Source organism: Heterodontus francisci, chromosome 7 (assembly GCF_036365525.1).
Source record: "Heterodontus francisci isolate sHetFra1 chromosome 7, sHetFra1.hap1, whole genome shotgun sequence".
In the NCBI taxonomy this organism is placed as follows: Eukaryota; Metazoa; Chordata; class Chondrichthyes; order Heterodontiformes; family Heterodontidae; genus Heterodontus; species Heterodontus francisci.
Genome location: NC_090377.1, coordinates 52595257 through 52615000, shown reverse-complemented (window position 1 = coordinate 52615000; position 19744 = coordinate 52595257). Strand labels below are relative to the sequence as shown.

At 42.5% G+C, this 19744-nt stretch overlaps 1 protein-coding gene across 3 annotated transcripts in view; it reads left to right on the top strand.

Annotated features, from left to right (window-relative positions):
- The window catches only part of cers6 (ceramide synthase 6), a 337760-nt gene extending 319579 nt beyond the window's left edge, over positions 1 to 18181 (top strand). The window contains exons 9-12 of one of the 3 annotated variants that reach the window (XM_068034526.1): positions 13355 to 13511; positions 15303 to 15326; positions 16634 to 16680; positions 17371 to 18181. In XM_068034526.1, coding sequence (XP_067890627.1) covers positions 13355 to 13511; positions 15303 to 15326; positions 16634 to 16680; positions 17371 to 17485 — 343 coding nt within the window. In that variant the 3' untranslated portion in view covers positions 17486 to 18181. The remainder of the gene's footprint in view (positions 1 to 13354; positions 13512 to 15302; positions 15327 to 16633; positions 16681 to 17370) is intronic. The other 2 variants (XM_068034527.1, XM_068034528.1) reach the window with 2 other exon arrangements.
- Positions 18182 to 19744: the final 1563 nt, after the last annotated feature.

Sequence of the window (19744 nt, the reverse complement as noted above, 5' to 3'; positions counted from 1 at the left end):
CTAATTTGGTTTGCCCAATCTATATGTAGACTAAGGTCACCCATAATTACAGTTGCACCCTTATTGCATATGTCTCTAATTTCCTGATTAATGCCATCCTCTACATCACCATTGCTGTTTGGGGGTCAATATACAACCCCTACCAACATTTTCTGCCCCATGGTGTTTCTTAGCTCCACCTATACAGATTCCACATCAGGATTCTCTGAGCTAATATCCTTCCTCACTATTGTATTGATTTCTTCTTTTACTAACAATGCTCCTCCACATCCTTTCCCTTTTTGCCTGTCCTTCCTAAATATTGAAATTTTGGATGTTCAGTTCATATCCTTGGTCACCCTGCAGGCATGTCTCCATAATCGCAACTATATCGTATCCATTTACATCTATTTACGCGGTTAATTCATCTACCTTATTGCGAATACTCCGCGCATTGAGACACAATGCTTTTAAGCTTGTCTTTTTAACATTCTTAGTCATCTTAGCATTATTTCGCACTATGGCCCTATTTGTTTCTTGCCCTCGAGTTCTGTGCCTTCCACTTTTGCCTTTTTGTTTCCTGTCTTTCGTTTCTATCCTTGTTTCCTCCTCCTCAGTCTCCCATCCCCCTGCCATTCTAGTTTAAATCCTCCCCAACATCACTAGAAAATGCCCCTGCCAGGACATCAGTTCCGGTCCTGCCTGGGTGAAACCCGTCCCACTTGTACAGGTCCCAACTTCCGCAGAACCGGTCCCGATGTCTCAGGAATCTAAATCCCTCCCTCCTGCACCATTTCTCCAGCCACGCATTCATCTGGTCTGTTCTCCTGTTCCTATACTCACTAACACGTGGCACAGGAACTAATCCTGAGATTACTACCTTTGAGGTCCTGCTTTTTAATTTAGCTCCTAACTCCTTAAATTCATCTTGCAGGACCTCATCCCTTTTTCTACCTATGTCGTTGGTACCGACATGTACCACGACCACTGATTGTTCACCCTCCCCCTTCAGAATGTCCTGCATCCGCTCTGAGACATCCTTGACCCTAGCACCAGGAAGGCAACATACCATCCTGGAGTCTCGTTTGCATCAACAGAAGTGCCTGTCTGTTCCCCTTGTAATTGAATCTCCTATCACTATGGCTTTCCCAGTCTTTTTCCTCCCCTGCTGTGCAGCAGAGCCATCCGTGGTGCCACGAACCCGGCTGTTGCTGCTTTTCCCTGGGAGGCCATCCACCCCAACAGTATTCAAAGTGATATATCTGTTTGAGAGGGAGGTGGCCACAGGGGACTCCTGCACTACCTGCCTGCGCCTACTACTCCACCTGGTGGTCACCCATCCCTTTTCTGCCTGTGCAGCCATTACCTGCGGTGTGACCACCTTGCTAAACGTGCTATCCACGATGCCCTCAGCATCACGGATGCTCCACAGTGAATCCACCCGCAGCTCCAGCTCCATAATGCAGGTAGCCAGTAGCTGCAGATGGATAAACTTCATGCAAACATGGTCATCAGGGACACTGGAAGTGTCCCTGATTTCCCACATAGCGCAGGAGGAGCATATCACGGGTGCAAGCTCTCCTGCCATGACTTCACTTTAGATTACTTAGTTACTCCCTTTAATTATAAAATACTAATCATGCTAGGGGCCTTGTTCTACTCCAAACACAACCCACTACAATCTGAAGTCCTTAATAAATTACAATAATTTAAAAAAACACACTTTATTAGTACTAATCTTATCACTTATACGGTAGGTTTAAAAAAAGAACTTTCCCTGATTTTTAAAGCTATTTCCAGGCACTAACAGCAGTTACTCACCAACCAATCACCTTGCAGCTTTCCTGTTGACTGTTGACTTTTTTTTTTCAAACTCCAACACCCCTGCTCTGCTCCCGGAAGGTAAGTGATTGGGCCTCGATCCTCGGCCTATTACATTAAATAGGATGTATATTTTAAATATTCCCTTTTGTCTCTAAAAACTGATTAAGGAGATGTAATTACAATTCAAGCACTTACCAGATGCTTTTCTTGCACCTAATACAAAAGTCAACTCCTTTAGGTAAGTGCTCTTGTTTTCCATGATCCAAAGTGTGCCCTAATGCATACCATAATCTGGGAAGCTGTCCTGGTTAAATAGACCCTTTTATTGTTTCCGATTTAGATGCTACCTTTCCATTGTGCATCAACATCACTTCCGGGTCCATTAATATCAGCCACATCAGACATTTCCATACCCAGATTGAGTTGTCAAACAGGCTTATCCACAAGTAGAATGTCTTAGCCAAAAATACAGGTAGTTTTCAAATAAAATCAAATTAACAGTAGTTTTGCATCACTTCATGAAAGAATTAATTAGTTGGTTTAGTTCCTTTGAATCATCTTTCTTTCTAGATTTTTTCAGTAGCATCCTAATTCTTACCAATTGTAGTCATAATTTGGAATTACTTAAACTTACCAAGTTTGTATCACGTCCATAAATCCATTTCAACCAAGACAAAACTGTGACTAATCAGAATAACAGGAATGTCCAAAACCTATACTTTGTGCACTCTTTGATCTACAGTCTTTTCCATTGAGAAGCCACTCTGTGAAATGAGGACATTTACTAGTACAATGGATGGTCAGCTATATTAACATATATACAAAGCCCTGTCGAAGACCATCGGAAGGGTGGATGAAGTCTAAGCTAAGATTGTCCTGAATAGACTCTGATGACAATTAATTGCACGGATGCTTTTCCCTCAAATGGTATGTCTATTAGCAATCAACAGCTAACTGGCTTCTTTCTGATATGCTTCAGCTAGACCAGCGAAAAATAGCCAATTTCCCAGCGTGCATTGGCGGAAACCATCTTGAAGGTGACACCTCTCCTAAGAGAATCTGTTTTTAATCTTTGTATCTCATAGAGACCTATAAACTATGGGCAAAGGTATTCCATTTTTATGATGGTGGTTATTGGGGAAGGGGATTATCCATCAGCCTGTTTTGTTATGGTAAACAATCCTGTCTCATATGTCTTATTTACTACCACAAAACTAAACATCTCACTGAAAGAGAAAGCCAAGCAGACTCATTATTTGTTGCTTCTTTTTGAGTAATTATACAAACAAACACATCCATGATGTTGCACGTAGGGAGTCAAAGTCAAGTGTTGTCTTCAGGTGAAGGAGGGGTCAGTCAGAGACTAGATGATAATTGGACAAATATTTCAGTCCCCATTTTAAAGTCATACATTCTCTGGTTAATTTTATATTACCTTTATAAATACTCATGTTCACATTTATAATGGAAACTGCCTATGCAATAACATCCTCCTGACTAGGGTTGCTATCCCTCCAGGATGACCCTGGAGTCTCCAGGAATTGAAGATTAATCTCTAGGACACTACTGTGAGTAACATTTGAGAAAGGGTCATTAAAAAAATTGTTTTTTTCATTTCCTTTGAACACTTTTTTTTATTAGTTGTAACAATATTGAAGATGATAGTCAAGAATCCTACAATAAGGTAACAAAGAGTCTCTTTGCTTTCTAATTGGCCTGGAAAGGTGGTGGGTTGGGGGGTGTTGTATGATTGCCTTTAAGAGTGATGTCCCTTTAAGATCTTAGTATGCTGTGGAGCCAAGTACCAGGATGCAGTCATATGACTCAGAGGCAGAGCCACTCTGCAACTGTAACACCCAGAGTAAGGTTCTGTAAATAGTTTGCTCTGTACTGTACACAATAGCTTAGCTGTAAATAAACCTGTTTGAGATCTTCAACCAACTGGACTCCACCCATCTCGTTTATGTTGCATCGGACAACGCACAAGAACTCAATACAGGGGGGGGGGGGAGCACCATGAGGATGGGCATGTCAGGTGACCAGTGACAGGAGCCTGGGGGGTGGACAGTTGGAGGCAGGAAGTCATATGATAAAACCTCATTGAATACATTCAATCAAAGTTGGCAACCGAACTGGCGGTAGTGGCAGTATCTATAATGAATATGGACATCTAGGGTAAGTGTCAACTGTGGCTCATTTGCTGGCACTCTTGCCTTTGAAACAGAAGGTTGTGGAATAAAGTCCCACTCCAGGGACTTGCACACAAAAATCTAGGATGACCCTCCAGTGCAAAACTGAGGGAGTGCTGCACAGTCAGAGGTGCTGTCTATTGGATGAGACATTAAACTGAGGCCCTTTCTACACTCTCAGGTGGACGTGAAAAATCCTATAGCACTATTTTCAATAGCAGAGAAGCTTTTCCCAGGCCAGTATTTATCCTTCAATCAACATCACTAAAACAGATTATCTGGTCATTATCCTATTGCTGCTGTGGGAGCTTGCTGTGTGCAAATTGGCTACCGCGTTTCCTACAATACAACAGTGACTATGCTTCAAATGTACTTAACTGGTTGCTTTGGGAAGTCCTGAGGCCATGAAAGGCACTATATGAATGCAAGCTTTTATAGGAATTTATAATAGAAAATGTTGCAGGAAGTCCATGAAAGCATAAGGGGGTAGGTGTTTAATTATTGCACGGAGCCTGTAGGCCGGCTGCCCAATAGTGCCAGTGGGAGGCCTGGTCCATTTTGAAGGCCGGAATGTCATTGACATAGGGGCGGCAGATTCCCAGTAGAAAAAGGGAAGCCCACCGGCTCAAGACTGTCATAATATTGGGTGGCCCAGCTGGACGAAGATAGTTCAGGGGAATTCCATTCTCAGGGGAAGTGGGGAGGGGAAGCTGAAACCAGTGCGACAGTGACTTTGTTATTTTTGGAGAGCTCAAAGGAGCTCCTGGTCAACAATACCTTGACATCTTTCAAGATGGCTGCTGGGTAGTCAGCTCCCTAGAGAGCTCCTCTATCCTTGGCCATCCGCTACCATCCATTGCCCTTTCTCACCCAATCTCCTCTCTTCCGGTGTTCAGCTTCCTTTGGCTCTAATAGTGGGTGTATTTCAGCCCTAACTACAAGTTAACTGCCTGTTTAAACCACCACTGCCGATCCCCCAACTGTGTCTGCTCTCTGCATTCCTCGATCAGAGCACTGGATTTTTTGTCAAATTTGGCTTTCAAATTCCTGGACTTCTCTGGAACTCAAGAGTATGTTTCTACACTGGAATACACTGTAAGACTCAGCTGCTGTGTATCTAATCTGCTGCTCTGTTGCTTAAATTTTAAAGTAATTTTGATCAGTTAAGAGCCCATTCCTCACTGCTGCTGTTTGCTGCTGAGCCTGTGACTAGTCTACTGGTTTTTCAGCTTCAGCTACAATTTGGTCCCTGGCCAGAGAATCACTTTCCTTGGCCGAAGCACATTCCTAAGCCGCTTCTGGATCTTATGGTGACATTCACCTTTGCAATCTTTTTTTTCTGCCCCGCAACCCCTTCTGCATACCTCCCGGATCTTCATTCCCACAGAAACAACAACAACTTATATTTATATAGCACCCTTAACAGAATAAAACGTCCCAAGGTTCTTCAGAGGAGTATTATAAAACAAAATATGACACTGAGCCACATAAGGAGATATTAGGTCAGATGACCGAAAGGTTGCAAAGAGGTAGGTTTTAAGGACTGTCGGAAAGGAGGAAAGTAAGGTGGAGAGGTGTAATAGGGTGTGCCAGAGCTTAGGGCTGATGCAACTGAAGGTGTGGCCACTAATGTTGGAGCAATTAAAATTGGGGATGCTCAAGAGGCCAGAATTAGAGGAGCGCAGATACCTCCATTTGTGCATTTTCTGATACTCTACCCTTCATGTAGCTTCTGGACTTCACTCACCCGCCACACCTGTCTCCGAGCTTGGACAACAGCTTATTGATGCTGCATGATAACTCCATCCTATGTATGCCAGCATTATCCCACCACGATACCTCTGACTTTAACTCTGGACTTCCTGCTATTGTCCTCTCTCTATTCCCTGCTTACTACTAGGACATAGGTATCCTAATAATTGCTATGTTACCAGGACTAAGTAACTTGATTTTCTCTGTGTCCATGCATGGTTTGGCTGCCATTCTGGACCCACATTGATCATTTCTACTTCCACTTTTTTCCTACCCCAAATTAATTATTTTCTCTTTCTCCTTCCCAGACCCCTCTCTCTTGTTGTCATGCTTCCTTTCATTTCTCCCCCCTCGGGTACACTGCTCCTCTGAATCTCTACTCAACCATTCAGTACTCCTTGACCTTCCTACTGTCCTGCTGCCGTTCTTGGATAAGCCAACAGCTTTCCTCTATGCCTATCTCATATCCTTCGAAGGATCCATGTACACTTGTCGCTGCCTCCTTATGAGCAGAAATCCCAACTGACAGATCCCACTCTCACACCACCCTTCCCACCCATCATGCCTACTGGGGGCTAATCTTTCCAATCTCTTTCCAGTTCAACTCAGTCTTCCCAGTGCTGAGCCTGTAGACTCTGCCAGCAGATTAGCTATCACAACCCCCCTCTACATCTCCCTCCAGAATGTCCGTTTACTTGGGAACAAGGCCCTTGCCATCCATGAGCTCATTGCAGATGATTGCATGGATATCATGGTCTTGACCAAAACCTGACTGAGGGGTGATGCCACCTTCCCCTAACTGAAGCTTCCCGCCTGGCTATACCTTCCACCACTTGCCTGCTCCAGATGGTTGCGGTGGCAGTGTGGTTCTTATAACAAAAACATACCTTGATCTGTCCCCCTACTCTTCAAGCACCTTCTCCACTTTTAAGCATCTCATCTTGTTCCACCTCTCTGGCCTCTTGTTTAAAATCCTAATTTTATACCACCCACCCAAGTATCATACAAATTTTCTCAACGGGATATCATCACTTCTTTCTTCCTTCAGTCTCTGCACAGGGCCACTTCTCATCCTCTGTGATTTCAATTTCCATCTCATGCTGTCTCTCCTCTGAATTTGGTGCCTTCCTATCCTCCCTTAATCTTACCCTCGAATTCTCCAATCCATATTCATGGCCCGCCTCTTGACCTTGCGACTCATCCTTCTCCATGGCAACTGTCTGAGGCAGAACCAAACTGTTTGCATCCTTGCTGTCATATTTCCTTCCAAGATGAGTTTCCAACCATAAATCTGCCCCATCTTTATGGCCACCTGTTTCCACCTCTTTAACACTCCCCAGCTCTGCCACACTTCAGCTCATCTGCTGCTGAAACCCTCAACAATGTCTTTGTTACCTCTAGACTTGACTATTCTGATGCACTTCTGGCTGGCCTCCCACGTTCTATCCTCTGTAGACGTGAGGTCATCCAAAACTTTGCTTCCTGTATCCTAACTCGGATCAACTATCACCCCTGGGCTCGCTGACCTACATCAGCTCCCAGTTAAGCAATGTCTAAATGTTAAAATTCTCATCCTTGTTTTCAAATCCCTCCATGGCCTCGCCTCTCCCGACCTCTGTAATCTCCTCCACAACCCTCCGAGATATCTGCACTCCTGCAATTCAGGCCTCTTGAGCCCACCCAATTTACTTACTCCATCATTGGTAGCTGTGCCTTCCACTCCCCAGGCCCTCTGTTCTGGAATTCCCTCCCCAAATCTCTCCTCCACTCTCTCTCTCTTTCCTCCTTTAAGACCTCCTTCAAACCTACCTCATTAAGCATAGAGTCATCAAGTCAAACAGCACAGAAACAGATCCTTCGGCCCATTATGTCCATGCCGGCCATCAAGCACCTATCTATTCTAATCCCATTTTCCAGCACTTGACCCATAGCCTTGTGTGCTTTGGTGTTTCAAGTGCTCATCTAAATACTACTTAAATGTTGTGAGGGTTCCTGCCGCTGCCACCCCTTCAGGCAGTGTGTTCCAGATGCCAACCACCTCTGGGGGAAATTTCTTTTCCTCAAATCCTCCTGCCCCTTACCTTAAATCTATGCCCCCTGGTTATTGACACCTCTGTTAAGGGAAAATGTTTCTTCCTACCTACCCTATCTATTCCCCCTCATAATATTGTATACCTCAATCAGGTCCCCCCACAGCCTTCTCTGCTCTAAGGAAAACAACCCTAGCCTTTTCAGTCTCTCTTCATAGCTCAAATGCTGCAGCCCAAGCAACATCCTGGTGAATCTCCTCTGTATCCTCTCCAGTGCAATCACATCCTTCCTGTAGTGTGGTGACCAGAACTGTACACAGTACTCCAGCTGTGGCCTAACTAGCATTTTATACAGCTCCATCATAACCACCCTACTCTTATATACTATGCCTCGGCTAATAAAGGCAAGTATCCCATATGCCTTGCTAACCACCTTATCCACCTGTACTGCTGCCTCAGTGATCTATGGACAAGTACACCAAGGTCCCTCTGACCCTCTGTACTTCCTAATGTCCTACCATCCATTGTATATTCCCTTGCCTTGTTAGTCCTCCCAAAATGCATCACCTCACACTTCTCAGGAATAAATTCCATTTGCCACTGCTCCGCCTATCTTACCAGCCCATCAATATCGTCCTATGATGTAAGGCTATCCTCCTCACTATTTCGACACCACCAATTTTCGTGTCATCTGCGAACTTACTGATCATACCTCATATTCACATCTAAGTCATTAATGTACACTACAAACAGCAAGGATCCCAGCACAAACCCCTGTGGTACACCACTGATCACAGGCTTCCACTCGCAAAAACAACCCTCGACCATTACCCTCTGCCTCCTGCCACTAAGCCAATTTTGCATCCAATTTGCCAAACTGCCCTGGATCCCATGGGCTCTTACCTTCTTGACCAATCTCCCATGCGGGACCTTATCAAAAGCCTTACTGAAGTGCATGTAGACTACATCAACTGCCTTACCCTCATCTACACACCTAGTCAGCTCCTCGAAAAATTCAATCAATTTGTTAGACATGATCTCCCCTGTCAAAGCCATGCTGACTATCCTTGCTTAATCCCTGCCTCTCCGTGCAGATTAATCCTGTCCCTCAGAATGTTTTCCAATAGTTTCCCAACCACTGATGTTAGACTCACTGGCCTGTAATTACCTGGTTTATCCCTGCTACCTATCTTAAATAATTGTGCCACATTCAGTGTCCTCCAGTCCTCTGGCATCTCTCCTGTGGCCAGAGAGAATTTGAAAATTTGTGTCAGAGCCCCTGCAGTCTCCTCCTTTGTCTCACATAACAGTCTGGGATGCATCTCATCTGGGCCTGGGGATTTATCCACTTTTAAGCCCACTAAAACAGCTGATGCTTCCTCCCTTTCCATGCTAATGTGTTCAAGTATATCACAATCCACCTCCCTGATATCGACACCTACATCGTCCTTCTCCATAGTGAACACAGATGAAAAGTAATCATTTAAAACCTCACCAACGTCCTCCAGCTCCGCACACAGATTGCCACTTTGGTCCCTAATGGGCCCTACTCTTTCCCTGGTTATCCTCTTGCCCTTAATATACTTATAAAATGCCTTGGGATTTTCTTTTATCTTGCCCGCCAGTGTTTTCTCATGCCCCCTCTTCGCTCTCCTAATTATTTCTTTAATTACCCCCCTGCACTTTCTATACTCCTCTAGTGCCTCCGCTGTTTTCAACCCTCTGAATCTGCCATAAGCCTCTTTTTTTTCCTTATCCAATCTTCTGTATCCCTTGACATCCCTGGACTTGTTGGTCCTATCCTTCAACTTTATGGGAACATGTTGGCCCTGAACTCTCACTATTTCCTTTTTGAATGACTCCCACTGGTCTCATGTAGACTTTCCTACAAGAAGCTGCTCCCAGTCCACTTTGGCCAGATCCTGTTTTATCATATTGAAATCAGCCCTCCTCCAATTCAGTACCTTTATTTCCGGTCCATCTTTGTCCTTTTCCATAAGTACCTTAAATCTAAGAGTTATGCTCACTATTCCCGAAATGCTCCTCCACTGCTACTTCTACCACTTTTCCGGCTTCATTCCCTAAGATTAGGCCCAGTACCGTCCCTTCTCTTGTAGGATGTTCTACGTGCTGGCTCAAAAAGCTCTCCTGGATGCACTTTAAGAATTCTGCCCCTTTAAGCCTTTTGCACTAAGACTATCCCAGTCAATATTGGGGAAGTTGAAATCCCCGACTATTATTACCCTATTATTTTTATACCTCTCAGAGATTTGCCTTCATATCTGCTCCTCTATCTCTGCCTGACTGGAGGCTTGTAGTACACTCCCAGCAAAGTGATTGCCCCATATGGCCTCATTTGAGGAACTTTCTAAGATATCATCCCTCCTTACTGCAGTAATGGACTCCTTGATCAATAGTACAGTGCCATCTCCTCTTTTACACCTTTCCCTGTCACACCTGAAGACTCTATACCCTGGAATATTGAGCTGCCAGTCCTGCCCTTCCCTCAACCATGTCTCTTGATAGCAATAATATCATATTCCCATATGTTAATCAGTGCCCTCAATTCATTTGCCTTACTTGTAAGACTCCTTGCATTAAAATAGATGCAATCCAGTCTTGTATTATTCGCTTTGACTTAACTAGTCTATATTTGCTCTGCCTTCCAGACTGACTTAGTTTTGCTTCTATATTTGGCTGTGCATCACCCCCTATTGTACCTCTACTCTGTATCCCATCCCCTTGCCAAATTAGTTGAAACCCCCCCTGTTCCGATTCAGGTGCAACTTGTCCGACTTGTACAGGTCCCACCTTTGCCACAAACAGACCAGACCAGATCAGACCAGATCCAGAAAACTAAAGCCCTCCCTCCTGCACCATCTCTTCAGCCATGCATTCATCTGCTCTATCCTCCTATTCCTATACTCACTAGCATGTGGCACTAAGAGTAATCCAGAGATTACAACCATTGAGGCCCTGCTTTTTAATCTACTACCTAGCTCCCTAAATTTTTGTTGCAGGACCTCATCACTCTTTCTACCTATGTTGTTGGTACCAATGTGAACCACGATCTCTGAGTGTTCACCCTCCTTCTTCAGAATGTCCTGCAGCCACTCCGTGACATCCTGGAGTCACATTTGCGGCCATAGAAATGCCTATCTGTACCCCTTATGATAGGGGATTCTATCACTAAAACTATCCCACTTTTTTTCCACCCCTCCAGTGCAGCTGAGCCATCTGTGATGCCACAGACTTGGCTTTTGCTGCATTCCCCTGAGAAGCTATCTCCCCCAACAGTATGCAAAGTGGAAAATCTGTTAGAGAGGGAGATGGACCCAGGAGACTCCTGCACTACCTGCCGAGTTCTTCTGCTCTGTCTGGCAGTCACCCATTCCCTTTCTACCTGAGCAGTCTTTACCTGTGGTGTGACCACCTCCCTATCCACGATGATCCCCACCTTGCGGATGCTCCACAGTGTTCCCAGCCACTGCTCCAGATCCGAAACGCAGATTTCGAGTAGCAGCAACTGGAGACACTTACTGCACACGTGTTCACCCTGGATACTGGATGTGGCCCTGACTTCCCACATTGCACAGGAGGAGCACTCCATGCTGCCGAGCTGCCCTGCCATGACTTACCCTTAATTTACTCCCTTAAATTACTCAAAAATTAGTGATTGTTTAGGGATCTTGATTCCCTAAAAAACACTACTTACTATATAAAACAACTGTAGACTTTACCTTTCTCTTTACTTTAGTTAATAACCCACTTTACTTACTTGACTTACTTTAGTCACTTACCAGATACTCACCAAACAGGTAGCTTCTTCCCAAACCAATCACCTGCCTGCTTGCCTGTGATGTTTGATGCTATGCTTGATTTAAATTAAATTAAAAGCTTACCTGTATACTCACCCCAGCGGCTCTCTGTTTCCCTGCTCTCTCTGTTGATTGTGACGTCACTCTTTGATTTTTCCCTGCTTTTTCCCGCTGCTCACTGACTGAGTTCTCGCTACCTCTGTGCTGCTTTTATCCTCGCTGCTGGTCTCGCTTTTTCCCGCTGCTCACTGACTCCTTTTCTGCTGTTCACCGACTCTTTTGGTCATCAGGCCTATCATCTCCTTATAGGGTTCGATGTAAAATTTTGTTTAACAATGCTCCTGTGAAACACGTTGGGATGTTTTACTATGTTAAAGACACTCCATAAATACGATTTGTTGTTGTTGTTCTTTAGATGCTGAAGAAACCATTCAGACTTATATAATATACTGGAATTAATTATAATAAGCATCCTACATTAGTTACTGAAATGCCCATTACATAAATAGAATGTTCAATATATTCATTATAGAGATTTTAAGAACTGAATACTAAAATCTGTTTTTAAAAATCTGCATTTGAAGACGGAAGAATGTAATTATGTTTTATGTACAGAAAAAAAATCAGCTGCAACAATTCTGTGGAATGGATACAGAAGTAAGTACATTTATAGAGCACATTTAACATAGAAAAATGTCCCACGGTGCTTCACAGTGGCACAAGCAGACATAAATGAATGCTGAGACAAAGAAAGAAATACTAAGTGGCACAACTAAATGTTTGCTCAAAGAGTTGAATTTTAAGGAGTGTCTGAAAGGAGAGAGTAGTGAACAGGTGGCCAGGTTTAGAGAGGGACTTCCAAACCATGGGGGCCTATGCAGTTCAAAGCATGATTGCAATGGTAAGACACGTGGTTGGAGGAACAAGAGGCCAGAATAAGGGGAATAGAGATTTCAAGGGGGTTGTTAGAGAGAAAGTGGGGGATGGGGGTAGTGGCGAGGTTACGAAGGGATTTAAAAGTGACAATGAGAATTGTAAAATTGAGACATTGCAAGAATGGAAGCTGTATAGGTCAGCAAAGTATGGGGTGATGGGTGATTGGAACCTGGAGCAGGATAGATAGCCAGGTTTTGGATGAGCTGAAGTTTACAGAAGATTTTTTATTAATTCATGGGATGTGGGCGTCACTGGCTAGGCCTTGCAAAGATGGTGGTGAGCTATCTTCTTGAACCACTGTAGTCTTTGGGGTGTAGGTACACCCACAGTGCTGTTAGGAAGGTAGTTCCAAGATTTTGACCCAGCAACCGTGAAGGAACGGTGATATAGGAGGCTGATGGGAGGCTGATCAAGCGAGTTTGGAGATGACAAAGGCATGGATGAGAGTGACAGCAGCAATTGAGCTGAGTTAGGGGTGAATATGGCCAATGTTACAGAGGTGGGTGTAGACGGGTCTTTGTGATGGAAAATATATGGGTTGAAATGAGAACAGAAAGTGCCAGGAATACTCAGCAGTTCTTGCAGCATCTGTGGAGAGAGAAACAGAGTTAACATTTCAGATCTGTGACCTGTCATCAGAACTTTCATAATGGTTTATTTTAGCTGTATTGTGCAAAGTGCTGACCTTATTGATAATATGTTCTTTAAGACAATGCTGTATTAGATTTTTTTATAAAATAAATATATAAATAGCTATACTCTGTTTCAGGATATGCAAATAGATTTACAAATGCATTCTCTGCTGACAAATTATGCTTTATTTTAGGATATTAAATACTACCTTGTTTGAAAGCTGGGAGATTGTTGGTCCATATCCATCATGGTGGATCTTCAACTTGCTTTTGTTGCTGCTTCAGCTATTGCATAGCTTCTGGTCATATCTCATCATAAGGATCACTTGCAGAGCTATTGCTAAAGGCAAGGTAGGTTCTTCTTAACACAAGAGCAAAGTACTGCAAATGCTGGAAATCTCTTAAAGCTGCTAAGGAGACCGGAATATGTGTGGCAATATATAATTTCCCTAGTATTCAATAAAATTGCCACCTCTATAACGCTGTTACTTCCAGTCATCTGAAAACTAACTTAGACAGTTACGTCTGTATAATAGAACAAAATCTGCTTCATACTGAAAGCATTGAAGCCCTTGCAAATAGCTACATTGCAACTGATCTTCAAATATGCAACTGCAACATGGCTTGGCAATCCCAGCAGCTAAATGCGGACAGGGGCAATGGATTAAGCAGCTGCTTAATAGCATTCTTGTGAGCCAGGAGGAGCAAAAATGCTCCCCTCTGGACTCACAAGCAAATTGTCTGCCAATTATGGCCTCTCCCTGCTGCCAGGATTGATCAACACCCAATCTTTGCCTTCCTCCCTCCTTATTGCAGTGCTCCAAGCCCCTCCTACTAAGCTCCAAACTTTTCCGATTGCCATTAAGCATCCCCAACATTCCCAGCTGTGACTTTCTACAATTATTCTTCCCACCCTGCAGCTGGCCAGTCTGTCAATTTGGCCAGCAACTGAGCAGGAAACTTGATAAAATAATGATATTGAAGTCATGCTGTTAAATTCAGCAGTGTACCAAAATTCCTAGGCTTCCCCTCCCTCATGCACCTCCCCCCCCTCCCCAAACACATTCCCCCTCTTCCTTCCCATAAACATGGGGGTCATGTTTTCCCAAAGGCAATCTGTTTCTCTTTTATCCAAATCCTCTTACCTCCCCTCTTGCTTCAGTAATGTTTTTTGTTTGAAAGGAACTATGTGCTATGAAGAGTGCTAAACTAAAATCCTATTGCTCAAATATTTACCATTCTGATTTTCCAGCATCATAATTGATTTTTTTTAACAGCTGGGTCTAGCTTGTGTTTTTAAATATTATCTCTAGTTTACTGTACAGCTGTACTAAATGCTGTAAATGAGATAGCCCAGCTGTTAATTTCAGGTATTGGCAATGTTAGAGAAAGATCAAGCCATCAATAGACTAACAAAAGAAAATAGAGTGATTGCTCAGACAAGTAATTAAAGTTTTAATGACACTAATTATAACATGTAACTCCTTCACCTTTCCAAAATTGTTGGCAGCACACAAATAAACTATGTTGTTAGCAACTTGTATTTGTATTCATTCTACATATTATTTGCTGACTAAAATTAGAAAGACTAGGAAAATGCTCCAGTTCTGACCAACTGATCATCAACAACAAAGAGAAAAGCAACTACATTTGTTTGGTGTCTTTAACATAGAAACAAAAATAAAGCAGTTCACAGAGGTGCAATCAGTCAAAATAATCTTGGTCAGAGAGCTGGGTTTTAAGGAGGGGTGGGGGAAGAGAGGGAGGTGTTGCAGCAGAGGAGTTTAGGAAGTATGGGGCCTACATGAGTAAAAGTACAGCCGCTAATGGTGGGGCAAAGGGAGGGGGTGTTTACACAAGAGCCTTTCGAGGGTATTGAGGGTTGCAGAACTAAGGTAGGTCGATGCAATTAAGATACAAATCAACCATGATTTAATTGAATAGTGACTCCTGTTACTTTGTTCCTTTCCATAATATAGCAGAGCTGAAGAGAGGTCAGTACACCCAACAGGGAACGTATAGTACATTGGTACTCAGTATTGTTACTGTAGTTCATTAACATTGAACATAGTAGAATGTCACTTTGTACTGTGTTTTTTCTTATTCTGCCTATTCAATCTCTTTCTCGTGCAAACCTGAAAGGCTGGGAAGTGGAATCCTTTGCATGTAAGTTTCACTGGTTAAACTCTGCAAATGTATTTCCTAAGCATTAGCATAACGCTTTCACTCCTTTTCCATAATTCTTGATGTGATCTTTCTTAATGACCCGACAGATGCCACATTTCATTTTAAATGTGATTCATTCTTTGCATGCGAAATATATTAATTTCAAGAATAAGTAGTTGACACAGGGTTGTTTTCCGAATGAAGGTACAGATGACCCTGCACTGACAGCAATGTCACAATTAAAAGCTCTGCTTGCTGCAGTTTGGATTTTAATTGATCTTTAATTGCCAACAGTGCCACTGTAGGAAAGATATTGGGAGCCTCAGGATATATTTAGCAAGCTTGTGCAAATTGCTAGAATATTTCAGCATGGTACAGTGTGATGAATTGGGTACATTAGAAATAAAAAGAAAACAGTGAATGCTGCAGATCTCAGAATATATTTAATAAATAGAAAATGCTTAAAATACAGAATTGGTCAGCCAATACTTGTAAGGTGGATTAATGTTTATAGGATCACCCCCAAAACATTAAATTATCACATGATGAATGATCTGTTATACAGGTCCAATATTATCTGGCTGGAACTTTGTTCTTTTTATTTTCCATATAAAATTTGAAGAACAGCCTATTTTGTTTTAATTTAGATCTGAGGTCTTTAGATATTTATAAATGCTTTTTCAGAACCTGAAGCATAAATTTTAAATTAGACAAGACGACAGGAGTAATAGCAATGTCTGATGTGGAGAAAAGACAAAAGGGTAATTTTAATCTAACCTGCCTGGTGGAAAATCGATGCACCTATATTATACCCAGTTTGATTTTACTTTCCATTGACTTCAATCGAAGTCCTAACCAAGTGGGTTAGGTTAAAGTTACCCTGTAAGAGTTGTTAGGTGAGGCATTTGCCCTCTCTTATGTCTCTTGGCCTTGTCTTCTTTTTACTAAAATATTTAACCTGCAAAGGGAGAGTAGCATTATCAATGAATTAAATTTTAGGGACCCACATGACATTCCTCAGTTTGTTATTTAACAGAGGTAATTAAATAGATTAATACCTGCAGATAGAAGGATACCATTCAAAAGGATTAGGCTTTCTCCTGCTATCATTTAAAATCATTTCTTACCTATGATTTTTCTATCTCATTTATATACTTGTCACTTGAGATCCAGACTACATTTGAGATTCTATTGATGACGAATAATCATGAATATGCACTGTCAAATCACAAAATTTGTAAGTTTATACAGCCAATTCTATCAAAATGCTTTACATGCAGCTGAATTACAGTTTCATATTTTTTCAGTTATATAGATCTGCATTGCTTTATCCAGCCAAAAAGATCATCTTAAGGTAAAAGTAAATACTGGTGACATATTAAAAAAACTGCATATGCTGGAAATCAGAAACAAAAATAGAAAATGCTTTAAAAAAAAGTTCAGCAGGTCTTTCAGCATCTGTGAAGTGAGAAACAGACAAGTTACATTTCAAAGTATAGAAGAAGGGTCACGATCAAAAGATTTCAGAAACTCTTCACACAATGATCGTACATGGAATGGACTCACAAATAGAATAGTGACAGTGAAAATCCTAGAATCATTTAAGAAACAATTGGAAACTGTAATGGGAGGACTGTAGGGTGCCCCTAGATGGATGAAATAAAATGGTCTGAATGGGCTTTCTCATTCATAATTTTCTTGTGATCTGTTAAAATAGCAGAGAGAGAAATCTGATACGATTGTATTAAACACTGAATTTCTAAACGAGAGTTTATGAGATGCCAGCCTTGTAAGCTCTTATGTTTCTTTTCCCATTAAATTATAGCCTCTTAACTCATGTCTTTTCTCTGTAAGTCAAATCTTCATGCTAAACAATTATGTACAACTTTCGATCCAACCCATTCATCTCAGCTGCAATGATAACTTGGGCTTTCTAAATGTAATCATGTGCTTTTGGTTTGCATGTCTCCTTTGTGGTTATTTCAGTGACAAAAATTGCCTCTTTGCCATAAGGGCTGACTTATTTTCCCAATTTGAATGTCAGGTATCAAAGGATGACAGAAGTGACATTGAAACCAGCTCCGATGAAGAGGATTCAACACCTTCTGTTGCAAAAAGTGGACATAACAGCACCACCAATGGGACAAATGGCTACCTGAGTGGTGGTGTTTATTCAGAGGAACATTAGCTTTTCAAATGGGAAGTACTATATACTGTTGCAACCCTGTTAATTGTATGTAAGGCGTGGACAACCTGAAAATTTGATTCTGGAAGTATTTCACAAAATGTGTTATTGAATGCATTTTTATCATCTATCTCAGTATCAGATGAAGGTTAGAAATATCAAACATTCTGACAGTGCACTGCCATTTTCTGTATGAGAACGAATGACAATAAACATTATGTACATGTAGGCATGCTATGTGTGTATATGTAATCCAACTCAATGGGAATGGTATTTTCATATGTATTGTCTTTCTATATTACATTATTTATTTTTATATGTTTGAGATTTGTGGAAAAAGGAAACCTCTCAGTGTTTTACTCTCCTGCTTATTCTTTGGGAAGAGTAAGAGCCATTTTAGATTAATTATGTTGTGCACAGCTCAATCTGCTGTAATTTGTGACCTGTCACATGCAGTAGGCCACTTCTAGCTCTCGAGTACTGTGGTTTAGCCAGCGGTAGTGATATGTTCTGTGCTTTTTTTGTGTTTCTAATTATTTCCTTTCAAAATTACTGATACATACAGAGGCCATTTTGTCCCCATTGAAAGTAAAAAATGAATGCCTGAGGCAAAGTGCTGAACTATATAGCCAGATTGCTTTGAATATGTTTCTGTGGAACAATCCAATCACTTTTGAGTTTGTGACACTGATAAATAAAAACCTTCTTTCTGTGCAAGATCACTGCAAAATGTCAGTTTTTTTCTTCGCTAGGGTGAAAACAGCCACCTCTGTTGATACTGACCCTCAGATTGTCCCAAGGAAAAGCACTGGAATAGACAGAAAGGTATGTGTAGCCATCCAGAGAAAGCAGTGTTAGGGCAGAGTAGGCTACTACGTGTTCAGTTTGTACTTTGTTATAATAAAATATGCACTTATATTGTGTTTTGTTACTCATGGAGACTAGCATCATAAAGGAAAGGGTGCACTTATTTGATTCTCACTAATCAGGTAATGATTATTGGCACAGCCATGTAGGGGCAAAGCAGGCTGCCATTTTCTAGGATGGATAATATTCCTTTCTTTGAAAGTGGAGGAGAAGCATCGAAGGCGCTGGTGTCAAAGGTAGACTGAATTGGACATGCTTCTCACTTCTCTGGAGCCAATAAAACTGAGATTGATAAATTTTTATTAGGTAAAGGTAGCAAGGATTATGGAGCTCAGGTGATTAAATAGAACTGAGGCACAGATCAGCCTGATCTGAGTAAATGGCAGAATAGGCTCAAGGGGCTGAATTGTCTACTCCTATTCCTACATTTTGGGGTACAGATATTCCAGTGATTCGTGGACCTGAACAGTAGCCAGCCAAAGAAAGCCATACTACTCTCTATGTTAATCAAAGTTACCTTTAATGATTTAACATTGTACACAACATCAAAACAATTTAAACAAGCATAAAGCCAGCATTAAGCAATACCTATGACCTTTAAACCAAGGAATCAACATCAAGGAAGCAGAGTGATCAGCTCTCACATGATGCTTGATTATTCTTGTTGACTCTCATCGACTGCAGTGCCAGACCTGCTACAATGTCCTTTTGCTAGTTGGAACATGAGTAACAGTTAGAGTCCTATTTTGTCCAATCAACACCACCCACCCCCCTCTCCACCACGCCCACCATGGGAAGCTGAGGGCCGGCAGCTCTTCAGTCTCAGCAGCGCCACCAGAAGCAAACAGGCACATTAATGGACCTTGCCATCACAGCAAAGTAAGTGGGGTCGGAAGTCACCGGGCCAGTCAGGCAGGCCCCAGAAAAGTAGTAGGGGGGGTTGTTGATTGGTGAGGGTGGGGGAGTGGGGTGTTGCTTTGGGGCAGCCATTGCCACTGGGGGGCCCTCTGTGGACACAGAGTGCCAGATTAGGAGGGCACCCCTGAGCCCACAGGGTGGTCGCCAGCGTTCACCAGGCGGTCTCCCTATACAGAGGAAGGCCCCCCTCGCCACTGGTAAAAAGCCAGCAGCTGATGGGAGAGGCCCTTAATTGGCCACTTAAGTGGCTCAATTGGCCTCTGGGCAGGAGAGCCGTCCTCTACCTCCCCGCCGCTTGCAGAATGCTATGGCAGCAGAAAGCGACCGAGCAGTTCATCCTCCCCTTCCCCACCTTCCCTCACCATTTTAAGGGTTCCCACCCCCACCTTCCAGCACATTCTGAGAGGGCCTGGTAAAATCCAGCTCATTATTTTTGGCTTCCACCACA